At 40.1% G+C, this 26,594-nt stretch overlaps 1 protein-coding gene and 1 pseudogene across 2 annotated transcripts in view; one reads left to right on the top strand and one right to left on the bottom strand.

Annotated features, from left to right (window-relative positions):
- The window catches only part of LOC145501645 (uncharacterized), a 20,430-nt pseudogene extending 2,264 nt beyond the window's left edge, over positions 1-18,166 (top strand). Inside the window, exons 3-22 of the transcript XR_014051255.1 lie at positions 142-228; positions 547-774; positions 1,398-1,517; positions 2,515-2,631; positions 2,963-3,036; positions 3,344-3,591; positions 5,460-5,656; positions 6,364-6,689; positions 7,463-7,901; positions 8,028-8,413; positions 9,257-9,527; positions 10,731-10,962; positions 11,575-11,765; positions 12,125-12,379; positions 12,957-13,331; positions 13,493-13,631; positions 14,414-14,555; positions 14,947-15,276; positions 16,440-16,709; positions 17,966-18,166. The product of XR_014051255.1 is annotated as an uncharacterized LOC145501645 (transcript). The remainder of the gene's footprint in view (positions 1-141; positions 229-546; positions 775-1,397; positions 1,518-2,514; positions 2,632-2,962; positions 3,037-3,343; positions 3,592-5,459; positions 5,657-6,363; positions 6,690-7,462; positions 7,902-8,027; positions 8,414-9,256; positions 9,528-10,730; positions 10,963-11,574; positions 11,766-12,124; positions 12,380-12,956; positions 13,332-13,492; positions 13,632-14,413; positions 14,556-14,946; positions 15,277-16,439; positions 16,710-17,965) is intronic.
- A 124-nt stretch (positions 18,167-18,290) lies between these two features.
- Positions 18,291-24,532, bottom strand: LOC145499455 (uncharacterized). Its single transcript, XM_081478971.1, has 2 exons — positions 19,420-24,532; positions 18,291-19,380 (listed from the first exon to the last, which is right to left on the bottom strand). The coding sequence occupies exon 1, from the start codon at positions 23,315-23,317 to the stop codon at positions 21,092-21,094; it is 2,226 nt and encodes a 741-aa protein (XP_081335097.1). The 5' UTR covers positions 23,318-24,532; the 3' UTR covers positions 18,291-19,380; positions 19,420-21,091.
- Between the last annotated feature and the right edge of the window lie 2,062 nt (positions 24,533-26,594).

Genomic DNA, 26,594 nt, shown 5'->3' with positions numbered 1-26,594 from the left:
AAGTGAAAATGACCAAAGGCTGGGAGACCTTATCTAGCCCTAACCATGCGTTTCTCTCGCGTAACTGAGAAACAAAATTCTCAAGTGGCACTGAATGGTCAGCAATGAGTGTAGTTAGAAGAAACTTTGATTAATTTTCAGATTCTTCTTTGTTCCAAGAAACTCCTTATGACGTCACTGCAACACCATTATCAGACGTTCAGGCCTCTGAGGTGACGCAAGCAACAGGTACATTGTCAATCTTTATTGAAATATCATAATGATTAGTGTATAATTATATTGTTACGTTTTGATGTCAATACGTTATAATTTATCTGGAGGAATTAAGTCATTCTTGGATACATGTTTGATAAGGTCAAAAGCTTTTCTTCACCACACTTTTGAACTGCTTCGAATTGGCATAAAGGTTAAATATCTTGTTGGTTAATCGACCAAAACTATGTGCTGCCAACCAACCAACCAACCAACCCAACATCCGGCTACTTAACTAGCGACCCTCTATTTTCCTGACGTATGCATGAAAGTTAATTCTTTGTGTCTTTACAGATTTAAACAGCATGTCAACGACGTTTTACGACGTTACTGCTACTACTGCTGTTTTTCGATCAACTGCCTCCACAACTCTAGAAGCCCTAAATACACAGTCTCCATGCATAGGGTCTCTTGACTGTTACGATGTTGCTTCTACTGCTGCCCTAATACCACCGACTGCTTCAACATCTTCAGTAGCTCCAACTGCAGAATCTCCATGCTCAGGATACCTTACTTGTTATGGTAAGTGTGTTTAAAACTTTATAAATAACATGTGCGACTTATTGACTGATTGACTCACTGACGGATTCACTGGCTAATTGAATGAACCTTGACAAACTCATTTTGACAGAAATGTTTACAAAATTTTCAATTTCTTGTTTTTTCCTTTTTAACGAAATTCTAAACGTTGTCAGTTGAAGCGACTTCTACCTTTTTAAGACCAGTATCAGAGCAGTATCATTTTTTAATAATGTCCACTATATATGAGTCTAAGATTGAGGTTGTTCGGAAATCGTTAATCATGACTGAATTGCTAAGTCATATTACATAATCAAAGGACTCATTTCTGAACGTACTGCAAACCTTTCAAGTTCCATTGTAATGACTTCAATTTGCCCGGGAATTCGCCAACTCAGGCAGATCGAGAAAGAAAGAAAAAAAAAGCCCATAAACGATTCAACCCAACCGACTGAATACGGTATGCTCAATCTAGTGAACAGGCTGAAAGGCTGCCATATTGTATTGAATGATGCATGACCACGTAGTAAAATATTATTGTTGAGAAATGTATGACAATTGATTATAGATGACTACTTGACTAACGTGTGACTATTAATTAATTTATGACTATACAAAACTTTCAGACTCTTCTGTACTTACAACGACTTCAAATATCGTCATTACGTCGATCTTACCGACTGCCTTAGCATCCTTAGAAGAGTCAACTACAGAGCCTTTGTGTTCAGGATCGCCTAGTTGTCATGGTAAGGGTCTTTAGTACATGCAGTGTCTAATTCCTTCCTTCCTTGCTTCCTTGCCTCCTTGCTTGCTTGCTTGCTTGCTTGCTTGCTTCATTCCTTGCTTCCTTGCTTCCTTGCTTCCCTGCTTCCTTACTTCCTTGCTTCCTTGCTTCCCTGCTTCCTTACTTCGTTGCTTCCTTGCTTCCTTACTTCCTTGCTTCCTTGCTTCCTTGCTTGCTTGCTTCCTTGCTTCCTTGCTTCCTTGCTTCCTTGCTTCCTTGCTTCCTTGCTTGCTTGTTTCCTTGCTTCCTTGCTTGCTTCCTTGCTTGCTTGCTTGCTTGCTTGCTTGCTTGCTCGCTTGCTCGCTTCCTTACTTCCTTGCTTGCTTGTTTGCTTGCTTCCCTGTTTCCTTGCTTCCTTGCTTGCTTCCTTGCTTGCTTATTTCCTTGCTTGCTTGCTTGCTTGCTTGCTTCCTTGTTTCCTTGCTTGCTTGCTTGCTTTCTTGCTTCCTTACTTCTTTGCTTGCTTGCTTGCTTGCTTCCCTGTTTCCTTGCTTCCTTGGTTCCTTGCTTGCTTCCTTGCTTGCTTGCTTGCTTCCTTGCTTGCTTATTTCCTTGCTTCCTTGCTTGCTTGCTTGCTTGCTTGCTTGCTTCCTTGTTTCCTTGTTTCCTTGCTTGCTTGCTTACTTCATTGCTTGCTTCCTTGCTTGCTTGCTTGCTTGCTTGCTTTCTTGCTCGCTTCCTTGCTTCTTTGCTTGCTTGCTTGCTTGCTTGCTTGCTTGCTTCCTTTCTTATACTTCCCATTGGGGTATGGGGGAGACTTTCTTCCTAGTCGAGACTACAAAATCTTGGTGCGACTAGTTAAACGACTGTCCAAATTATTGAAACAAAAACAATGGACCAATTCCTTACCTAAGAAACCGGCGACGTTTTGACTGTTTAGTTAGACCGACATTTTCACCACGTAACGGCTGACTATTGACAAAGAAGTTATAACTATTGACTTATTGATAATTATACAGAATCTTCAGGCGCAACCATGATCACGACTACTTATGACGCCACTTCTTCAATTTTACCGACTGAGCCAGCATCCTCACCTATAACGATTTCGTGCTCAGGATCTCTTGGGTGTCATGGCAAGTATCTTGAAAGAAATACTCGGTTTCTGATTAGGGCACATTGCTTTTATCGCCTATTGCCTTCACATTTTTAAGAAGCCAATTACCGTCAGAATGTTAGGCTTCAATAGTTCTCCCTGAGGATTTGATTAACTGCTTGTCCTAGTGGCTTTATTTTTCAACTAGTTGAATAAAAGATTTATTTACTAACTGCCCATCAATTTACCAACTTAGTTACCAGATGACCAGCAACTAGTACCTACTAACTATCTCATTTACCTAATGTAAAGTGTTTGAGTGGTGGGTTTCTTACGGCGATCTTTTTTCTTTTTTTCTGCTCCTCTTTCAGTATCTTCCTTAGGCTCTACGAGTTCTCCCGACTCCACTCCATTAAGTTTGCCAACTACCATATCTTCCTTAGCGGTGACATCTACAGTGGTTTCATGTTTAGGATCGCTTGATTGTGAGGGTAAATGTATTTCAAATGTGTATTTCATCTTCTCCTTACTTGATAACTTCCACAATTGATGCTCGCTGACTCCCTGATAGCCAGTCTGACTGACTGATTGACAGACTGAATGACTGATAGGCCCCTTTACTGACTTAATGAATTTTTAAGGCTGGCGAACTTACTAAGATGGTGAGTAGCTGCCTCTTCCATTAATCAAAAAATGTCAGGCACACTATTCGCCAGTACGTACTATCTAATTTATCGAATGGTGGGTGTTAGAGAGTTGGGTTTCTTACATCGTGCTTTTTTCTTTCAGCATCTTCCTTAGGCTCTACGAGTTCTGCTGAATCCACTCCTTTAATTTTGCCAACTACCACATCTTCCTTAGCAATGACATCTGAAATAGTTTCATGTTTAGGATCACTTGATTGCGAGGGTACGTTTGTCTCAAATCTGTATTCCATTTTTTCTTTACTTCATAACTTTCATACTTTCTGCCCTCTTACCTATGATCTTACTAACCGATAGCCAGTCTTACTGACTGGCTGACTGACTAAATAAGTTCTAAGGCCTGACTAACTAACTGAGATGCTGGGCAGCGGCGAAAACTTTGCAGTCGATAGATTATTTTAATTGTTTTTTATACAGCTGCAGTCAGATAATAAGTTACCTGTGTCAGAAATGCAAAAAAAAAAAAAAAAAAAAGAAAAAAAATTAGGGTTCGCTGACTTCGTTTCAGAGATAAAAGCGTGCGGAAAACTACCCTGATTTTGAAAAATTGGCGCACGTAATTCAGCAAGGTCTACAGGGGTTTATAGTTAAAAATATCGAAGTTGAGTCAATGGAGGCAAACGATCTTAGTCATATTTTGTAAAGGTGTAGATTCTAAATGTTGCCAATGTTTTCACAAAACTTAACCCTTCAAGAGGCACTTAAAACCGCCGCACAGATAAACGAATAGCTGAAAAGAACGGAGTTCGATGGTGCATTTTGCAAAAGATTCAAACTTATAATCGATAGATTTTCTTCATTTTTTCGCTAAACGTAGAAAATCGGTAGAGAAAATGATTCATCAAAAGAAAAATAGGGGTCACCAAACGTCCAAGATCGGAAGAGAATATGATCTACTAAAAGAAAAATTGGGGTCACCGAACGTCCAAGATCGTTAAATCCAGGCAAAGCTATAGCAATGGCCATCTGCCCTATTATTGTTAATTTTATTAGTTAGCGCGCGCTCGATGGGTGATGACACGTGTGAATTTGCGTGCGCAGTAAGGATGGGTAGAAACAACGTAATATCAGGTACACTTTTTGCTAGAACTTGCAAACTATCAAATTTATCTAAAGCAGGGTGTTAGAGAGTTCAGTAACTTAAAGTGTCTATACGGCCAACAGGGTTTTTGTGGTTTTGGTAATTCTATAACATCTAAAAATGTATTCAAACCAAAAAAAAAATTAATTCCGCTGCTTTTTTGGCATGAAATCAAGCTTTACATTTCTCGCTTCGACCACGCCCAATGAAGTTGACCGCGTAATGACAGCTTAGTGACGAATGACGTCACTTCAGGAACATTTCAAAGCTTCATGTTTTTATTTTGCTTGATTGACGACCGCATTGTCTTACCAACTTCGGTTTGTTTGCTTTTGTCGACGAAAACTCCTAACCACTACTGAAACAACATTGACCTGAACTAGGAGGATTTGGCAATTCCTGACTTGACGTCACGACCCATTCAGAAACCCAGACTCTGTTTTTGCACTGACTCACGGTCAACTTCATTGGGCGTGGCTGAAGCGGGAACTTTAAAGTTAGATCTTTGGGCGTTAAAATGTCGGAATCCAATTTTTTTTTAGAATACCTTTTTACACATTACAGAGATACCAAAACCACAAAAAACCCTGTTGGCCGTATAGAGACTTTAAAACGCTCATTCTTTAATTTCAGCGTCTTCTTTAGGCTCCATGAGTTCTACTGACTCCACTCTATTATCTTTGGCAACTACCTCATCTTCCTTAGTAATGATATCTACACTGATTTCATGTTTAGGATCGCTTGATTGTGATGGTAGGTTTGCTTCGAATGTGACTGTCGTCTTTTCAATATTTGATAACTTTCATATTATCTGCACGCTTGCCTATGTTCTGACTACCTGATTATCAGTCTGACTGACTTATTGGCTGACTGAGAGGTCTCATGATTGAATAAACAAACTGCAATGCCTGGCTAACTGAGATGCTGGGTAGCTGCCCTCGTCGATCGCTAAATATCAGGCGCGTTATTCACATTTCGTCGTCTGACTTCCACTCTGGTTCCATACTTAGTGTCCTTGGTTGCCGAGATAGCAGTATTTCTAAATTCAAAATCGCTTTTTTTTCAACGAGGTATCTGCAACAGCGGTAAGGAATACGACGCATGCGGAGTATGTGGCGGGGACGGATCAACGTGCCCAGGAATTACGATGACGATACCACAAACCATTGCAAGCAGTCAACCGACTGTCTGGGTGATTGGAACTAGACTGGACGATGGATGGGATACCTTATGTGGGTTATATGACCCAGAGAGTGGAGCCCTGGTGGTCAATACCACAGGTATATATAGCTTTCAGGAAGACGTCTTTCATTAACGGAGGTTTGCATACACAGGCTTACTAAATACAGATCAATTTTCCACGAGCACGCGTTGAATATGAGCCAAATATTCGTTCTAGTAAAAACTCCCCCAAAATAGAGAAGACTAAAATAAAATAAAAATAAAAACACCCAAAAAATTATACTTACCATATTTGAATTGTAGAGCATTGTATAATTGCTCATATGCAATGACGGCTTAGCCAATGAAAATTCTTAAATTGCATCATCCAATGATCCCGTTTTTAATTAATTGATATAATCAAATACACTTTCCCTAATCAATGGGTGAATTTCTTATTGGCATTCAGTCAGCTGTTTGTTTGCGCAATGTGTTCGCTTGTTGACTTGGACTAGGTTTGCCATCTATGTAACAATATTTCATTGGCCCTAAAGTCGCATGAGAATTTTATTTGATGGAATAAAGGTGACCTAAAACTTAAATCAAACGCGCTTTGTTTGCATGTTGGGTTGAGTCATGATCATGATGTAACATAATTATGATTGTGATTGATGCGATAGTGGGCTCTATAGCTCAAGTTAATTAAATGTACAGGGTAGAAATATGTAAGTTATGTGAATAACTTATGGCATTTGAGACCAACTTCCACGGAATCCTGTTGAAACGAAAGTTATTTTTTCTTTCTTGCTTTTGATCCCATTTTTAGCAGCTGCAAGGAATCTGACGCATGCTCGGTGTGAGTTTCAACCTTGGGACGAAAACATTGCAGGCGTTTACAACCTGTCCCTAACAATTGTTCACAACGGTAAACCAGATTTGAAAATCAACAATTCACTTCCGGTTTTTTATTACACGAGACCGGACCTCTCTCTGACAAATGTTATACCCAGTGAAGTTCTCATGGAAGACCTTCCACAATATGTGACTTTAGTCGGCAGTGGCTTCTTTGACTGGAAGGAGACAGTGTGTTATTTTGGCTCACAGGAAAGCAGCGTTGTAAATTTCATTAACGATACTCATCTCGAGTGCAAGGTAAAGTGATGGTTTTGGTCTTAGCAGATGAACAGTTGAAACGGATGAGGTTTAAGACGGAAGCGTGAGAACTGGAACCTGAGAAGGACTCAATTGAAGGTCTTTGAATTGTTAAGCTCGAGCCATTCAAATGTTTACATTATCCTTCGGGAACACAATTAAAACAATAATTTCGTGTGCATTAATTAAAAAATAATAACACGCAGAGAAACATGACTTTATTGCTGTGTTTAAATAACGTATTTGTAAACCAATAAACCAATAAACATATTTATTAGCGCTACGTTCGCGATGCATTTCTGAGGAACCTTTTCCCCTCAATTTAGCGCCATTTTAAGCAAAGCATTCTGCTATGTCAGGCTTTATGTGTGTAAGGACTTGGGCATAACATGACTATTTCAAATGGTATTATTTTAAAACAATACTTCAAGTATCTGAAGTTCGGCAATAATAGATTGTAAAAGGAGAAGATATGATCGTTGCTCCTGGGTTTCGTTCCAACACATTCTATGCAGACATGATTGATCATCGCAGTTATGCACACAACTTAAGCAGTTGTGAAATTTGAACCTGGAAAAAAAAAATCAGGCCTGAACGGGATTCGAACCCATGACCTCTGCGATACCGGTATCGCAGAGGTCATAGGTTCGAATCCCGTTCAGGCCCGAATTTTTTTCAGGCTTAAATTTCACAACTACTTAAGTTGTGCGCATAACTGCGATGATCAATCATGTCCTCATATTCTAACAATCTTCTGTTTCATAATGTTGTAGGTGACCGCGGTTGAAGTTTCGACCCATTTCTCCGTGTCCCTCTCAATGGATAGTGGACTGGTACTGGTTGGCAATGCCGACCTTACAGTCTATGCTCGGGCCCCCGACGTTATCAAAGTAAAGTTCAGTGATACAGCCGTGAAAATCTTGATTCGCTTCGATAAGGAGGCGGAGATTGTAAATGCGGATCAAACATGCCATGAGCTATTTGCCAGTGAAACAGTTGCTATGTTAGGGAGTTACCCTGACTGTATCTTGAGCCATTCTCAAGAATTGCAAATAATCCCGGGTGTTGGGGCTAACATTACGGTTGGTGACAACTTGGTGTTTAACGATAACGTGCTCAAGGCCCGCGATGAACAGTACAGCAGGTTCCTCAGTGGCTCATTTTCAGTCGACTCACCAGATAGTCCCTTGAGACCAACGCCTGTAATCACAGGTTAGCAGCATAGAAGTTAAAGGCGAAAGAATTAACGCTTTAGAACAAGCTGAATGGTACCATTCGGATAAAATCTTGCTTTTGCGTCTGCCGCAAAATACTAACTACTGAGATTTGTCTTTGCAGGTCCTCACGCTCTTGCTTCATGTGGAAATCTTACTCTTTCTGGCTCCCAGTCTGTTGGAGGTGGCGGTCGCCCACTTACTTATGAATGGAAATTGACATCACCTAACAGTGGGCAAGATTTCACAGACATTACAAACGTCTTCAACGAGCTTAGATCAGATGCCGATCGTGTTAAGTTGCCCGGGACAATGTTTGAGACCGACAGAGCCTACGAGTTTAAGCTTAAGGTGGCCAACTTTCTGTGTCCATCAAGCTTTGAAGAAGTTACCCATGTGATTAGAAAAGCTACTGAGCCAGTCCCTGCCTTGACGCTCAGTTCAGGTATTGAACTTACTGAGGGAGAAGTCTTTGTCTCGGAGGACCTGTCAATCAAAGCAAGTGCAATTGTAAGTACAACAGCATTAGCTTAATTATGGTGGCCATAAATTCAGTTCCGCTAGCACTCGATGTCTTTTCATGTTTTATATCCCACATTCCCCCCTATGATCCTTCTTTCCTGTTCATCGTCCTTCTCTTTCGCATCTTCTTTTTTGCCTTCTCCTTCCACTTTTCTCGTCCTTTTTGTCTCCCCCTCTTCCTCCTTTCGTATGTTTGTATGTATGATTTTACACCTTGTTTTCATGAGCTCATTTCTGTGTTTACTCGATACTTCAAATGGCAAAACTTTGGAATTTGCTGGATACGAGCTAGACCTGCTCTTCCCTCTTTACCACTCTCCTGCGCCTTTAAAAATTACCTCTCAATCAAAGCAGCGGCGATTGTAAGTAAGACACTCCTGCCTTGTGGTCCATTAGTTTCGTATTTTCTTAGGTCAACTGATGATAGATTAGATACAATACGAATTCTAAGGCGAAAATAGGTTCACTTCATCTTTGCAGAGACCTTTACGCTACCTTCAAGGTGCTAAATTTGGACAACAGCGATGGAGTCTAGAAACCAAGTTTCTCTGTCGTTCCATCGAATTCCAAAAGCGGTGCTTTGAAGTGATTTTCTTTAACCCTTACAACTTTTTTCAAAGGACTCATTAAAGCCCAGCTTTTGACAGCTCTTATAAAATAGAATTAATTGTCTTTCCTGTTAAAAATGTATTGGAAATTTAACCGAGTGTCTAAGCCGTCATCGTGATGGTCATGAAAAAGATAAATCTTCCAACATGAATAGTAAATAGCTGACAAAGGAGAAGTAACATGGTTATATTTTTTGAAAACTGCCTTTCTTTTTCTTCATAGGTTGCTCCTTGTGTAAACGATACTCGAGTGGACTTTTCATGGGCTGTTACATGCCGTGATGCAAGCGCCCTACTAAAAGTGGAGTCCAGTGCCTCGTTTCAGGCCACTAAACACCAGGCCACCCTCAGAGTAGATCGAGGGGTACTAACTGCTGACCTCAACTTCACGTTTAACGTGACAGCAAGTATGAACTACGATCCTACTGTCCAGAGCTCCGCCGGCCAAATCGTCAGAGCTATGCCCAGTCCACTTCAACCGGCAATAGTTGGAGGTTAGAGAAAATATGTAGCTTCGGTGATTTTTTATAACAAAATTCCTCAAGAAACCACGTGTTTGATTCTTTAGGCTTCAACTAATATGTTTTGCATGATCACAATTGAAGCACAAATCCTACTCATGTCGGCTGTTTTGCTTTTTTTCTTTTACAACAACTGTCTAATTTCTCGCCGCAGATTGGCTAATTTTTATCGTCAATGAGAACACAGACGGATAAAATTTTAATTCATGCAAGCTGTCAAGTTCAACTTTCAGCTGTCAAACTGCCAACTTTTTAGCCAATGAGGTTTTATAGACTTTTTAAGCAGCAAATCGAAAAGCGAAATGCTAGTGACAATGTTCGCGTTATTTTGAATAAAATTCACTTGTCTTTGATTACGACAAGATTACGGCGTCTTCCGCCCTCATTTATGCCCGGCATTTGACCATTTTGGGGTCTTGTTATTATATAAAAAAACAAATTTACGTCAGTTTTTTTGTGCTTCTGGTTCCACAGCCACTTTGACAATGTTATGACGCAATTTATCATCAATAAGAGGACAGACGCATAAAACACTGACGACAATTTGTTAAATTTACCATATGACTGAACTGGTCTGAGATGAAAAGGACAATTCTGATTGGTTCCCTTAGCGGTCCGAATTTTGCAATACACACCACTGGGATGGACCACTCACGAATTAATTTCGCCGCATTGCTTTTTGCATTCATTGCGCAAAATGCGCAGTTTTGGTTAAGTACCGAAAATGGATTATAGAGACGTATCAATTTATCAGCAGATTAAAAAGTACTTTATTGCTTGTTCGGTCCATATTGGAAAATATTGGATCTTGTTTTTCTTGTTTTTTTGCAAGTTTATGGATCTCGCCTGCGGCTCGGTCCACAAACCTGCAAAGAAATAAGAGTTCGACCTATGTTTCTCCAATGCGGACCTCACGCTAGTTCGATAACATATGGAGGGGGTGGGGGAAGCCTTGAACTCGAAAGAGAATGTCTTGTACGTCACTTAAGCTTACAAAGGTGTTCATTAGGGAAATCAGATTTGCGATAAAGTAAGTTAATTCCTATATTTCATTCATTTTATCAGTAGGTGATTAGATAATTAATTAGATACACGACCACAAGCATGTAGTGCTTAAACGATAATCGTGTTTTAAATAAAGGATTTTACTTTACTTTTTACCTTATTTAATTTAAGGTGATCGACAAATTGGCCGTGACAGTGGGGCAATAGGATTGGACGCTAACACTCAAACAGTGGATCCTGATCGTACCAGCGAGGCTTTAACTTGTAGCTGGAGTTGTGAAGTTCAACGCGGTGGATCATGTGACTCGGCTGTGAACGGACAGTTAATATTTGCTTTAATCTCGGGATGTCAAACGGAAGTGCAGAGCAACCACTTCTTTGTAGGAACAACTTACATAATAAGGTTTGATTGAAAAAAAAATGGAACAGAATGAGACTGCTGGCGGTCTGTTTATCTCGAAATCAGTCAGGGATTATGAGGAGATACGTTTCAGACTACACAGGACTGGGACGATCCCTTTTCGTCCATGCGGCCCTTTTGTGTTCGTGTTCATGGATAAACTCTCATCTGACCCTAAAATAAGACCGGCTGCCAGCAGTGTAGAACAAAATCTTTGCAATTGACCGCCATGCTCTCGATCATCGGATATGGATTAACGCGACTCTGGAATTGGAAGTTGACCTAAAACACAAGCATGTTAAAAGATCATAGCGTTTAAGAGTACTATTTGTTTGACATCATAAGTAGAATTTCCATGTTTCTATATTGTCTTTGTGAGGCACTGCTGTTATATGCCTGCTTCATGTTCGGGTTCCTGAGTTGACTTGGAGAGGTTGTTCAGTTTTTTTGATGTAATAAGGATAAAAATGCCGGAATCTAGAACATTTGATCAGTTGGCTCCACGATAACTACATCACGTTTACATTCTTTTTTTTTCTATCATATTGTCAGTACTTACCTCAAAACATCCCACGTAGTTTGTTGAAAATTCTGATTTATTGTTTTGTTTGCCAGTGTGGATGTTAGCAAGGGCTCAAGATTAGCCTCGACCTCCATAACACTGACCGTGGTAGAAGGTAACCCGCCCACCGTGTGGGTAGGTCAAGATATGAAGGTCAAAGCAAGCGACAGCGTTACTTTGGAGGGATTTTACCAAGCAAGTGAAGTACCTACTAACGTGGAATGGAGTTCTTCACAAGAACAAGGTGTGTTCAGCATCTTTGCATATGGAAGAGGCAGCGTGGCCTAGTGGTTAGGGCGCTTGATTTCTAATCTGGAGGTCCCAGGGTTCAAATCCTCCACCCTGCTGCCGGAGGGATTTGTCAGTGTTCGTTGGTCCTAAGTTTTAACTCCTCCATGTCTCGTAAATAGCCGACTGATCAACCCCCCTCATGGGATTTTTAAAAGATTTCTGTTAAGTTTTCAACATTTGTTTGCTAATTTCAATATCTCAAATTAGTATAGTAGTAATTAATAATTAGATACATAAAAAAGTGATGTATTTACTACTTTTGAGATACAATGTTAGTCAATTCAGGGATAACACTACATGATATTTTTTTAGGTTTTGCAGTTGTGGATCTAAGTGGTTTCACCCCGTTTACAATATTCAACCCCGGAGAGACTTCATTTGTTCTGTTGACTCTACCCGAGGGGCTTCTGATACCAGGCTTCAAGTATCGATTTAAATTGACTGTGTATAACGGAGGTGAGGAGGGTGCGGCTTCCATGGATGTGGAAGTAAGAATTGGGCCTACTTCTGGTTTCTTCGCTGTTGAGCCGACTTCCGTTAAAGCTCTGGATACTGTCATTATGTCAGGTAAGCGGGAGAAAAAAAAAAAAAAAGAAAAAACGATGACGGGCTGTCGATGACCCCGGTAATCTTAGATAAAAATAAGATTGTAGAGAAATAACTTCAACGTCCTGCTTTCAACAGAGAGGGGCGAGGACCTTCATTCCGTGTTAAGGCCGTTTACGGTAACGAGATCACCTGGCAACTGAGCTTAGCAAATTATTCACTCCCGGAAGTGACGGCTGTGTGAGCTGGCACGGTCGAAAGCTTCGAACTTGCTCAAACCTTTGAGTTGTGTGTAGAATGTTTTTAAAACAGCTGAATGAATTGTTATATAGAATTTAACTGCGGACGATAAGCATGACTTTTTTTTGCTTTGGAAAGAGGGGTGGGGGTGGGGATGGTGGTAAGGAAATACTCTTACGTTGCTTCATGCTAGAAGAACTTGAGACAAACACTGGCCTGATAGGCCAGTTGCACCGCGCTTATATGTGAATCAACATCAACCAATTCAAATGCCATTGACTTTAATAAAATCTTGGTTTACTCTGCACATAGGTTTAATGCAATAGGCTAAACTGGGTTATTTTCTTCGCCTTTACAGCTCCACAGTGGACGAGTGAAGCAGACGCCATACCTCTTCAATATGCATTTGGTGTACTTGTCGACAGAGATGTTTGTGAGACATTTGGAGTTCCATCGAGCGATCCAGATCGGGAACAAATAATCCCCCAGGGATCGGGTCCAGAGTACATCCTCCCCTTATGCGTTGTTGTGTCAGATAAGTTTGATTCGTTTGCCATAGCAACAGTCAATATCACTTCCAGTCCCCCGGATGTGAGCGATCTAATCCCAGTTGCTCTGGAAAATTTACTTGATGATGCTGTGGAGGCTCCGTTGCAAAGCGGCGACGTGGATTCTGCCTTAGCCGCCTTAATCAGTATTATAGATACTGTGCAAGACTCTAGTAACACTTCAGGTGAGTCATATTGTAGGATTGAGTCGTAGTTCACACAGAGCCAGTCACAAAAGATACAAATAATATGCCATGCTGTCTAGCAAACACCCATCTCGCGCTTTACTGAACTATACGCATGCGTGAACGGGATGCTTAATGTTTTGAAACCATAATATTTTCAGATGAGTTGAAGAGCAACATCTCTCAAAAGACTGAACAAATTATTTCGGAAATCCTCGGCTCTGCTTTTATCGACCAAGACATCGCTTTCCCGCTTTTGACTGCTCTTGTGAAGACCGACGCAAAAGCTACAGCTAACAGGTAAGATAACCTTGACTTCTTCCTGCTGAATCCCTCGCGGTAACGTTTCGACTATCTTTCATTGCATTCTCGCAATCGGCGTAGTCATCAGTTATTTTAGACAGAAATTAAACTTAAATTTCGCATACTTTGGTATAGGTTTGGTTCAAGTGTCAATTATTGGCATTAACAAGCCAAAGGAGGAAATTACTCCAAAAGAGCAGCCTTATAGGTAGTCTTCTTAGAAAAGATCAAATTAGTTTATCACATAGAGAAAAAAATTGCCTTAAGAAATGACAGGCTCCATAAGCACTACAAAAATGGAAGAAAAATAATGCCTCTTCTTAACTAAGCATTAATTTAAATTTTTTTCATCATGTGTCTTGAGCTTTATTCATTTATTTATTTTGTCTATTTGTTTTTAGTGTATATATATATTTATTTATTTATTTGTTTAGTGTTTTTTAGTGTAAGTGCGTCTGGTAAATATGCTTTTAAAATTAACTGTAATTGTCAATGTATAAAAATAAAGAAAGAAAAAAAAATTGTTAAATTAAAAAAAAAGCCTTATAGGTAGAGTTTACATTGTTTCACAGGATAACCTTTGGTAGGCTTTCTGAATTGTGCATAACTGCTTTTTTAACAACTAAAGTGCAAATGTTTCAAGCGAATACTCTTGTGTGTAGATGAATTATGCATGGCTTGATACGCAATAAAAAAGGTAGTTGATCTAATGCCTATAGCTTACTACTATGTCTTGTGTTGTATCCGCCCACGAGAACGTATGTGTTGTTCCATTTCAGCTCTAACACGGCTGAAGTAGCATTAACAATTCTTCAAGGACTGGATGACAAACCGCTGACCGATGATCAGGCAGACGACTTTATTAAATGGATGGCTGACCTTGCCAAAAACTCTATCGAAAATGACAACCGTATGAAAGAGGTGAGCGTTTACTTAATTAAGATGAAAAACAGAACTCTATGGGTACGTACAGATTGTTTTTCAAATGAATTATGGAGTACTCGCGCATACCAGATTGGGGCAAAACTAAACTTGCCGCTCCATATAACAGAACCACTTGTTCGTATGATTTTATTTTTGTATTATACTAGGATTGTAGATAAAGCGTCGAGCTGGCTGATGTCGAATTTGGGTTATGTATCAGAACTAAAATCTGGGGATGATGTTATTTCCGCGAAACTGAGCTGGGAAGTGACCTCGTGGTTCTTGCTGTAGAAAACCAAAATAGATAAAATACCCGCAACCCTATGAGTTAATTGTGTATTAGAAAGAGGATAAATACTCCATTTTAAACACTTTTAAATTCCTGTAGACTGTGAAGGAGGTTTTCAGCGAACTTGCAGACAACATGGGGGCAGACTTGAAATGCGGAGATCCCCCTAGGGAAGTGTCCGATGCCCGGCTGGGATCGGTGAAGGTACAGGTGTCCACTTTGGAAGACGAGATCGTTTCAAGCAGCTTGTCCGGATCTCCCAAATTTGACCCGGGCCCGGCACTATCGGGGCAGTACAATGCTCCGAGGCAATGTGGAGGCGGAAAAATCTGCTGTGGAGTATTTCTAAAGCTCATTCAGTTCAAGGAGGACTTGATTGTTGCGGATCAAGGCAAACAAAGTAGTGACATCCAAGTGGTTAGTTCCCAGGTAAGGTTTAGCAAGAAACCGACGAGAAGTCCTCGGTTGATGATGTGTCTAGCTTTTCTGGACCGGGGCTTAATAGGACGCGATGGATCAATCAATGCACGTTTTCTGTAAAAGACAAAACTTAACGCGCTTAATAAGTAAGTAAGTAAGTAAGTAAGTAAGTAAGTAAGTAAGTAGGTAAGTAAGTAAGTAACTTTATTTCAACTCGGGTTGATGAGGCTGATTAAGCCCTTGGCAATATAGTCATGCTAATATGCCGAGAAAAATATATAATATATAATAATATAATATATATATATATATATATATATATATATATATATATATAAAACAGACAAACAAACAAACAAAAAACATACATGATCAATTAATGACTAACATTCTAACTAAATCAATAAATAAACAATAAGCAGTCCTAAATCTTTAAATTATTACAAACAGTGAATTATAGAAAACTGTACATCACAAATTTAGCTCTCTTACAGCATCCATAAATTCCTTAAGGATTGTCAATGAATGTAATTCATCCGGAAAAGAATTCCACACTTTGGCACCAATACATGTTAAAGTTGTAGATTTTAAGCCAAAGTTTGTAGTTTTCTTACGTGGGACTACGAGCTTGTTGGTGCCTCTCAAGCACTTCACATTATCACGTAATGCGATGTTTTGCATTCACTGAGGAATTCAACCCATTCCTAACCTTGAATAGCGGTCAAAATATTTAAGTCAGAAGAAAATGAATTGCTCCAAGTTCTGTCAGAAATTATCTGACATCGCCTAACAATACAGCTGAATTTATTTTGGAGATCGACCAGGGGAAAGCTGAAATTTGAAAGACGGTGTTTACGGCAGCAAACTGCGCTTCATCTAGAAAATTCCATTGTATTAATGTTAGTACCATTAGGATTTTAGGGAATCTTCTGTTGGCCATTTGTTAACTCCATTTACAAATAAAACGTCATTATAATTCTCGTTAATCATGTAAAAAGTGTCAGGTAGTTCTATTCTTCACTCAAAAAGTGAGAAGAAAGGGTTAGAAATAGTTAGAAATAGAGCAGATAGTGAAATAAACTTTGGTAATAAGAACAAAATATGTAGTTCCATATAACAAAAAAGAGAACGAGTTAAGTTATTTACACGTACTTCATTTGCGCGTCTTTTAGGTGCTTGGTATTGAGCTGTGCGATCCGATAACTAAGGAAGCGATTGAGGTCCAGAACCTTCCTCAGCCATTAAAGTTATCCTTTATTATAACCTCGGTACCAGAAGGTAAAAAGCTTGGGTGTGTTTACTTCGAAGAGGAGGAAAGAATCTGGTTTACAACTGGTTTAAATGCAGTAACACCTCCTGGCGACACGCTGGTTTGTGAGTCAACGCACGCGACTTTCTTTGCGCCATCACACGAGTCCTCCTCTGTTGTTGAAGGTGGGTCAGCTTTACTTATTCGGTTATACGTATCAGCATGGCGGGGCGGTAAGCGTATCATATTCACCTGCTTCCCTTTCTTTTGAGCGGAAATAAGTAAACAAATAAAGTAAGACCCACTCTCCTTTCCCCATCTACGTTCAGCTGGTCGGAGCAATCCAAAGAACGTTGATCGATTGTTTTGGCGGAGAGGTCGCAATGCAAGTGATGATGAACTGACCTGAATTCCCGCCTGCCCTAATTTAAGGGTGTTTTGAATTGCACTTTCACCAGTGTGCAGACATTTTGGATCAGTTGAGAGTAGCGACAGGTCAATCAGATGTCACGAATCGATACCTTTCATCTATCCTAGGGGAGAATTCGTGGCCCGTTGTCTGTGTTTATGTGTAGATTTGAAGTATGCATGGGGAATGCGAAACAAAGCATAGAAAACGCTTTGGATTCACTATTAAGTGTTCGTGTAGTGCTGCCGGAATGGCTGGCAAAAAGCGTCAATTGTGGAATATGTGCGAAAACAATTGCCAATGTTCTCAGTGAGTCGACGCCGCACGGAAATCCTATTTTGAAACAAATCGCATTTGTCTGAAACCAGAAAATGCCGGAATCTCTAATAAATTAGAATGAATTTTTTGACTTCATCGAAATAAGTTTTGCTTCATTTCAGTAATGTTTTAGCTGAGACTCTTTTACATTGTTCAGCGATATCGATTTAAAGCTAAGTGATTATTCCAAATTGATGAATTGACAGACTGGACATTGTACTATGAGCAGTCTTAGCTAGTCTTTGATCTTACACTGTGTTACACTGTTACACTGTGTTACAAATGGGTCAATACTTAACTGATATTGCACAACATACTAGAACCTGTAGCTGTTTTGAGCGGAGACCCTGTATCAAGCGGACACTAGTGAGGGTCCCAAGGCTGTCCGCTTAATACAGGTTTCACTGTAATATACTTCATAGACCTTTGCATAAATGGCGCCTAAACTTGAAAAACAATGCTGATACATCCTAAGCCTCACATTCATGTCAAATTTAGACGCCAGTTATGCAAAGGACATGAACTACAATTTACATAAAGGAGCTTAAACTTTCCCAATTCCCAACCCATGCTTTTTTTATTAGCCTGCATCTTACTCCCATTCCTACTTTGTTTGGTACTTCTCCGTCCCAGTGACTCAAATCTCATTTGCGCAGTGAAGAATAGGTTGTTTACCCAAGGACCCTCATTTACCAACGTCATTCAACTCTCTTGTAGGAAAGACTCCAAATGACTACACGCCAGCGATTTTGGGTATCGTGATGGGATGCCTCGCAGGCATTATCGCTGTCCTTGTAATCGTTGGCATCTTGTGGTGGAAGCATCAAAAGACATTGAGTGCCGAGCTTCCCCTGTAATATTAAATGGCCCAGAAATAAACGTCGAACTGCCTCAATATACATTGTACATTAAATTGACCCTTGTATGCTGCCTGTGCTTTGTCTAGCTTCGCCCGTAAAATATTGGTTCCTAAATGCTTTGAATCAAAAGCAGTCATTTTTTGACGTTAGAAATTTCGAGGAATTGAGAAACTAGAGATAGATGTAAAGTTGTTGCTGTAGAAAGAAAGGAGTTGTTAAGACTCATTCGTCTAAAACTTAAGTGCAGAAGCAAAGCTTGTTTGTTTGTAGAATGGCAAATGATCTCAGCGAAGATTGATTTCCAAATTCGATCACTCAGTCAGTACCTGCGCTGCAGTCGGACGTGCCACAAAATCCCCGGACTATTCCGTCTGCGACGCAGGCTGTACTGGCCGTAACGTAATGATACCCATTTTAAGGTATCAGCCAACCCAAAATTGACCGTTATGCATAATTTTGGATTTTTATATGATTCGATAAATCTTAGGAATAGTTTTCGTTTAAAAAAAAAAATCCACAAAAAAATGTTATTCATACGGGAAGTTATTAAGCGAAAACAATTTTCCCATCTTAATTATTCTAATTAGCCGCTGACAACTCTTGTCATCGCGTTGTCAAATAAGGAGAGGTTACGTGACAGCTAAGCACGTGTGTTTGTGTTTCACAAAACACACGCGATTCGCCATCTTGCAAGACACGCAACGCTTTACTCAAAAAAGAGAAAAGCTGGTGAAAGAAAATTCTGTCTTGATTTCTTCAGCAATTTATTTGATATAAACTATATTTTTATTTTTATTTTTTATTTTTCACTTTATTTTAATATATTTTTTAAGTTACCCTCGACTCTCGACATTTTACCCTCGACTCTCGACTCTCGACAATTAGATACACTCTCAAAGTCGTCGTCTTGTGAAATCTATGAATGTCTTCGAAAAGGAAAAAAAAGATCGTGTCCCTCTTCTTTGTCAAAGCCAAGACCAAAGAAAGGGAAGAAAGCATTCAGCTGTGAATCGGCAGCAGACCTCGCTTCGAGCGACAAAGGTTTTTTCTTCAACCAAGGCGAATGGCTACAAGAAATCGCAGAACATGAGCGCAAACCGGATACGAGTGAAAAGCAGTCGGTTGAAATGAGTGCAAGCCGTTCTAAAATTCGGTTAGAAGAAACCGAAGAAGAACAAGAAGATGTTGGATCGTGGGCAAATTAAAGTTGAATGGTAGAACCATTGTTTTCCACCGCCGCGAAAATTTGTCTGTTTCTTGTTACCTGTCAAACTACCCTCACCCGGACGATCACACTATACGAACTGTCAAACTACTATTGTTCAAGAAAACTGATACTTTCTTTTATGGATCAACACTTTATTTGCTTGACGCCTAGGTGTCGCTAATCTCATTGCGGTCGAGATTCTATTTTTCCTTGTTTCTCGATATGAAAATTTTGGGCGAGTTATGCATGCATTTTGAACTCCAAGTTGGCAGCCCCTGGACCAATTTGGCTGAAATTTGGCCAAATTGTTGTCAGATAGCTTACCTACAAAACCGTGTCTGCGAATTTTAATTCTTCGTTTCATTTCAAAGGTATAGCCTATTTTCCACTGGTGGTGGCAATAACTTCTCATCCCCGAATATATTTGCTTGTAAAAATAAAACGAACACACATTCCAGAAATCTGAGACATGGTTTTTCAGGCAAACGTGTGAAGAAATGAAAACCGTATTAATCGTTTTCTTCCGTTTGTTTTTGGTGAGCATGGAACTTAATGAATGAAAACACTTAGCTTTGCAAAAACCTCATTTTTTAAGCGCATTATAGTTTTATACCTTTCAAAGGGAATTAGCTGTAATCATGATTGTTCAGCTTTCAAAAAATATACGGTTTATAGGGGTTTTTGTTGAAACAAAGAGCGCTAGAACGATCCGCGCGCAGACGGCCCCGGTGGGTTGGCTGATACCTTAATATTAGGGGTGGCGAGTGGTCCTTCGAAAACCATGGATATCGCAAAAATTTTTGCTGAATTTCACGGGTCTCGCAGTCTCGTTTTTTAGCGGTTATGTGCGTCTCGCAGTCTCGATTTTTTACAAGGCTAAGAAAGTCGCGAAGTACCGATTTGTTTATTTTTTTTAGTAAAGTTAAATGACATTACAACATCTTAGAACCTAAACGTCTTGAGTTCGCATTTAAAATACTTTAAAGTCTCGGTCTCGCAACTGAAGAAATCAAAATGTCTCGGGCTCGCAAAGAAAAACGCTAATCTCATCGTCTCGCAAAGTCTCGCATTTACATCCGCCACCCCTAATATTGACACTTTGCGTGACTGTTATGATTCGAATAAATTAATCACTTCGTTCCGTGAACTTCCAGTGACTGTTTATTCACCTGTGTTATTGTAATCAAAGTAAAATAATAAATAGTATTTATTCATCATTTTACCTTAAAAACTCCTTTTACTTTTGAGTGCAATAGTTTCCTACATGAAAAGGTCGGGGATGGTCGTCGTCTCGCTTAGGGGTGTAAATCAAGGATAACAGCCTCACTTAGGGTGTTCAGGAAGAACGCCACTATTTGTCGGTGTCAAAGTATCTTGTAGGGTGCACTCGAAGAGATAACAATTAAAAAACGCTCTCGTTCCCGTTTTTAGGCTCGATTTCCGCCGCTCTCTCGCCGGTCTACTAGCGCGGACTCCTTTCGCGAACAGCGGCTGGTAATCGAGCCTACTCCGTTTGAAATGGTATCTTAAGCTCCAAACCACCTACAGATTGGTCGCCTTTCAGGGCTTAATGCAAATTTTCCGACGGAAACATTCCTAACCACGACTAATACAAACTCACTTCAGATTGTTTCGTATCAATGTACCCGATTTGTAATAGCTTATGTACTAGACAGGCCTGGCCTGAATATTCGAAAACATTACAAGGATATTTGAAATGTGCAAAGTATTAGACTAATCAATGTCATTAGAAATAGCTTTAAAAATCGCTAACATCTCGGTTATTGTCCGTCGGTAAGTGACACGTTTAGGTTATATTGCATTTGTTCAGACCCATTTAGAGGTTTATAACCAAGCAGTTCCAAAACAGAGCGACAAGTGTGTTCGATGATATTAACAACACAAGGATCAATGTCAAGCCGCCAGTTATCGACAATAGCTTTAGAATTCCTTTTCGTCGAGTAATTGTTTTTAGAGCTGTCCCCTCTCCCTGTTGTGTGAAGTTTAATCCATTCGAGGGTGCTGTTCACCATTGCAAGTCCAGCCATTTTGTACACCCTTCGTAACGTTTCCGTTGGGTTTCCAGCTAGATCTTCGTAGCGGAGCATATGATACCGACTTTTCATCCAGCCAGTAAGATTTTTGAATATCTTAACATTCGCTTCAATTTGTTCGCAAACCCTGGCGCTGTACATTTTTATTGAAGGGCGAGGAGCAGTGTCGTTTGCGCCGAGGATTTTAAAATTCTGCCAAGTTTGCATACCAACTTTCATGTGCGAGAAAACTACCGGTCGGGGATCACGAACTAAATAAATAATCGTACAATTAGTTGAGTTACAAAGAGGAAAAAGCGAGTTGACCGTCCCATTCGGTATTCTAGGTGTGAGAATTTTCATGACTGTTACATTATAATTCGACTTGCAGACGGCTTCCATATTCCTCGTGCTCAAGAGGTCGCATTTCTTTCGTGGTGTGCCAAAAAACGTCTTTTTAGCGCACAATGGTGGAGAGGACAAGGCAATGCTGGAGAACCGTCGGAAGCGTTCGATTTGTTTAACATAGGTCAACTGGGAGAACTCGCAACGTAACATCCCTGCAAGGAATTGCATCGGTTTGGGGTCCTTGAGATGCTGCAACGGGCTATTAACAATTCCATGAAGAGGCTCAAATAAATAGAAGACGTCTGGATGTTGGTTGAAAGCAGCTCCTAGAAACGATGAACCAGTCCGTGGCTGCGCCACAATGATAAGGTTTGTTCTAGAGGATGTCACGTCCCCAGGTGTAGCAATGTCATCGACTTGCCCCAATTTCTGTTTCACGGGTTCTCTGCGTATACCAGCTACTATTCGGCCAAAACCCAACGTGCTAACAGGTAGAGATACGTTTGTTTTCTTCTCCGCTCCTACTGCAGTCAATCCTGAAGGTGCGCGTTTTCTGACATTTGTCCGCGCGTCGATGACGTGTCTGAATGCGTCTCCAACAACTTGAGAGTTATTACGTGGGGCTGGCTCGGGTTTCGTCACGTTTGCCATTGCAGTTTTGCTTATGTCTGCGCGTCCATCTTCAATCCGTTTATTAAGAGATTTTTGCCCGCCATTGTTGACTCTTAACGAATCGCCAATAACAGAAGAATTCTCGTGCGGGGTCGAAGTTGGTTTGCTGATGTCTGCTAGGGTAGATCTGCCTCCATCTTCCAATTGCTTACCAATTTGTACCGTCGTTTGTTTTGCGCTGGTGTTGTGCCTAAGACCATATTCAGGAACTGACGATGAGTTACCATTCCGAGTTGAACCAGGTTTCTTCGTCAATACAGTCACCCGTTTAGATTCCAGTGGCTTTTGATCAGTTCTGCGCGCATCGCCTCTGAATGAACCGAGCATTGAAGAGGACAAATTATTCAGAACTGTCCCTGCGCCTGACGCAGCAGTCACGCTCTTAGTTATATTACGTTGCATGGCGGCGATTTTATCTCTAAACGCTTCACTGATGACTAACCTTAAATTCTTAATGTATTTTCGCGCATCGGTAGGTGTGTTGGTCGTGCTGCTATTTCCTATTCGATGAAAGGTTCTGTGTGCTCGTTTATCTCTGAATAAACGCCTAATAACTGACAAACTTGATTTCTTCACGGGTGCAAGACTGTCCCCCTCTGCTTTTAGTGCATTTGGGTGTTTCCTGTTGTCCTTAATATGTGAATCTCCTCGTACAAACGGTGAGCCAGAAGATCGAATCCGTCGCTGTGATTCTACAAGAGCTTCGCGTCGCTCGGATATTTTCCTGACTGAACTCGTCGTCGCCATTTTTACATCTTTTTGCGTTTGTTTCCGAGTAACACGAACCCCTTGAACATCAGCGTTGACCCGTGCGAACATTAGATACGAAGTAAATAACGATGCAATGACCAGAAGACCGAGCAAGCGGATGAAAATGTTCCTTCTTGAAGCGGTGGCCATGACAAATTTTCCGAGACAACCCAATCTAAAGGTCATTGTTAGTTCTGATGACATCCGATCACGGGATTTGGTTCAGTTTTCAGCCCAGTTATTGTAATTTCCGGGCTGCCGAGTGAGAGTTCACGTGCCCCAAACCGTTTGCTGTCTGAAGCATAACTTACTCGTCTTCTTAACAAAGTAGACGATTCAAGACACTACAACGCACAAAGTAGGGAAAAAGTGCCGGTAAGGACATTTGTAACGTTAAAGAAGAAATGTAGTTGGGTATTGTAACGAGGAAATCCACCATAGCTCAGTCATTCCTTTGTTGATTGGATTATAGGTGTCCCAAGCTCCAGCCCGATTAAAAGGCATCTTATATTTTATTTACTCGCCATGCAAACAGCCGTGTTAACAGGGGCACAGTTTTGAGGGCAAATTCTCAAAGAAAGAGGGGGATAGGGGTGATGCGATTTCTCTAGGTATTGTGTTAAATGTCGCTCTACAGTATTTAAAAAAAATACATCTTAGTTAATTAACAAGTCAGAAAAACAACGAGGTGCATTAATTACCGTTTTTCATATCAATGAAGCAGTCTTTTCAACCAAATATCTATCTGATCCATGGGTTGTCAGGGTAACTATATTTATCAGAAGAAGTCAGTAAAATCATTGGACAAGATTTTTTGACAGATAAATATGTTCTGCTCCAGTTAAGTAAAGTTTTTTTTTTCACGCCGGTTTCTAAGGTGAATTTATTTTTGAATTGGATTCTGTGGCTCCACCACTCTCACCAGGTAATTAGGAAACGCTCAGTTGTGTAAACGATTGATTAATTTTGCGGGGGTCTTTGTGGTCAACGACATCTTTTTAACGAGCATCATTTGGCCTATGTTTTCATTATGTCTAGTATTTATTTCAATGTCGCTTTTATGAGGGCTTTTGTCATGTAGTTAGTCTACGAGTAAACAATTTCCATCTTTCGATCGATTGAAAGAAACTGTAAATGAATGCCAGCAGTCTCTAAGAGTGCTGCTTTTCCAGCGTCCATGTACACTTAGTTACAGACTGAGGTATTCACATTAAACACCATAAGAAGACACTGCTAATGTTGTTGACCGTAACTTTTAAATATTCACTGTACTGAATTGACTTTACGGCAGGTGAGTATTAGTATAGGAAGCCGAATGACTGCGAGTGTAAGTAAGGATTTACACTAAAGAGTGATATTGCCATATAGCGAGAAGCCTCCGCACAACAGACGCTCTTTAGACCCGTCACGCAATCTTAGGAAGATTGTGTGACGAGCTTAAAGAGTGACTGCTTAGAGGGCTATTGCTGTTTTGCGCTGTCACGCAATCAAAAATAAAAATCGTAATCATTAAATTAAGTCAAGAATCTGGGATACAATAGATGATTGATATATAAGCAACCTCGCAAGATAAAAGTCTGTGCGGTTTTTCATTCGAGAATAATTCGTTTCATCCAAATTTATAGAACTTTGCATGGAGACGCCATGTTGGTGCCCTTCCGAGGGGCACCAACATGGTGGTCATAAAGTAGGCAGAAACATCTATTACTTGCTGATAATTTTAAGAGGAAGAGAATAAATATGATACCGAGTAAATGCATTGTGTCTACAACACAGGCAACAAATGCAAGGAATCGTTGATGTACTTGTAATATTTCGATATAATTCTGTATCATCTTCAGAATGAGGTGACATACAGGTAGCAGAAATTTAAATACTGCAAGATGGTACATTAGCATTAGCTCGTGAAAATACAAAACAAAGACGATGCTATCAAGAGAATAGGCATATTTTCCTACTGGCTTTTAAACCAGTGTTCAAATATGGTGCTGAACGCTTGATATGGTAAGCTTCCTGATATAGTAATTATCATCGCGGTCTATTATGTTTGTGTTACCACGTACGGTTTGGGTGAGAAATTCTTTGTTCATTGCAGTAGAAGGTGGGTTGTTCTCATTGATAAAAATGTGCGGTAAGTTGTATAAACGTTGTATGTGTTTGATCTGATCACAATAGCGTAGATGTTGACATATAGCGCTTTCTTTGTCCGTGAGCGGATGTTCTTGTGTGCGGACAAGCAGAGTTCTGTCCGTTTTGCCGATTTACGAAGAATTGCAACCGGGGCAAATGAATTCGTATACAACATTTGATTGGCGTTTTGTCTTTAGTGCTTGTGAAGAAACATGATTTTGTGGTCTTCTGTTTTATTCGGATGTCCATATTCGGGTCGACGAGACATCTCCGGAGCTTAAGCTTAAGCTTCTTAACAAGCTGTGTTTTTAGGTCACCGTCGAATGGGATGGTAAGCCAGATAGTTGAATGCTGGTTGTTGTGGGAGGTGCCGTTGGTAGAAGGATCTGGGGCCCTGTTCTGTGCATTCGTAGTAAAGCGATCAATTAATAAGTTCGCAAAACGTTTAGGAAAACCGTTCCACGATAAAAACTTTCCTTTTAACTTGAGCTCGGTTTTAATTTTGTTGGGAGTGCAGATTCGGTGTACGGGGTCAATCAGTGCTCTAACCCAAGAAATCTTGTGCTGCCAAGGGACAAAACTTTCAAAGTTAGTGTACTGTCCAGTAAAAGTATCTTTCCTGTAGATGCCAAGACCATCACTAGCGATGTTGATGTCCAGAAAGTGCGGAGTGGTATTTTCGAATAAGTCAAAGTTAAAGCGGATATTTCGATCAAACTTGTGAAAGTGTTCAAAATCGTCTTGATTGTGTTGCGTTTGAGGAGAAGGAGTGTGTGTGTGTGTGTGTTTGATAGCACTGTGTGTTTGCTAGCACTGGACCAAGCGAGCCACCCATGCTAACTATGCCTGCCCATACATAAACAATAGCCTCCATTTGGCGCGAAAATATGCTCGGATATTTGTCCGCGGACATTATTTGTTCCGAGAAGTGAACAGTTTTCCGAGAGCGTAGCTCGAGGAAAACTGTGAGCTTCGAGGAACAGATAATGTCCAAGGACAAATATCCACACATATTTTCGCCCAAAATGGAGACTATTGTGTTTATTATTCTTCAAATCTTTTTCGCAACGCGCACAGTTTTGAAAATTGGGGAATATTCTCGGATATTCCCCAGTTTTAGCTGGGGAATATTCGGTCACTTGACGTGTTTAGACCAATCGCGCGAATGAAAATATTTGATGGATTATAAGTAGCAATATTTAATCCTTGTTGATTTATATTTGATTTAAACTTATTTACTTTTAAACTTAAACTTCCTGTCCAAAATTTATTTAAATTTAAAACAAATTTCTATTTAAAATTATTTAAATATATTCGATACTAGTTCATTTTCTTATTTAATCTTTTTATC

Source organism: Orbicella franksi, chromosome 10 (genome assembly GCF_964199315.1).
Source record: "Orbicella franksi chromosome 10, jaOrbFran1.1, whole genome shotgun sequence".
Taxonomy (NCBI): domain Eukaryota; kingdom Metazoa; phylum Cnidaria; class Anthozoa; order Scleractinia; family Merulinidae; genus Orbicella; species Orbicella franksi.
This window is presented reverse-complemented; position numbering and strand designations above follow the sequence as displayed.

Bases quoted from the DNA above. Each gene is read 5' to 3' on its own strand.
- LOC145499455 (XM_081478971.1), bottom strand. From the start codon at position 23,317: ATGTCATCAGAACTAACAATGACCTTTAGATTGGGTTGTCTCGGAAAA.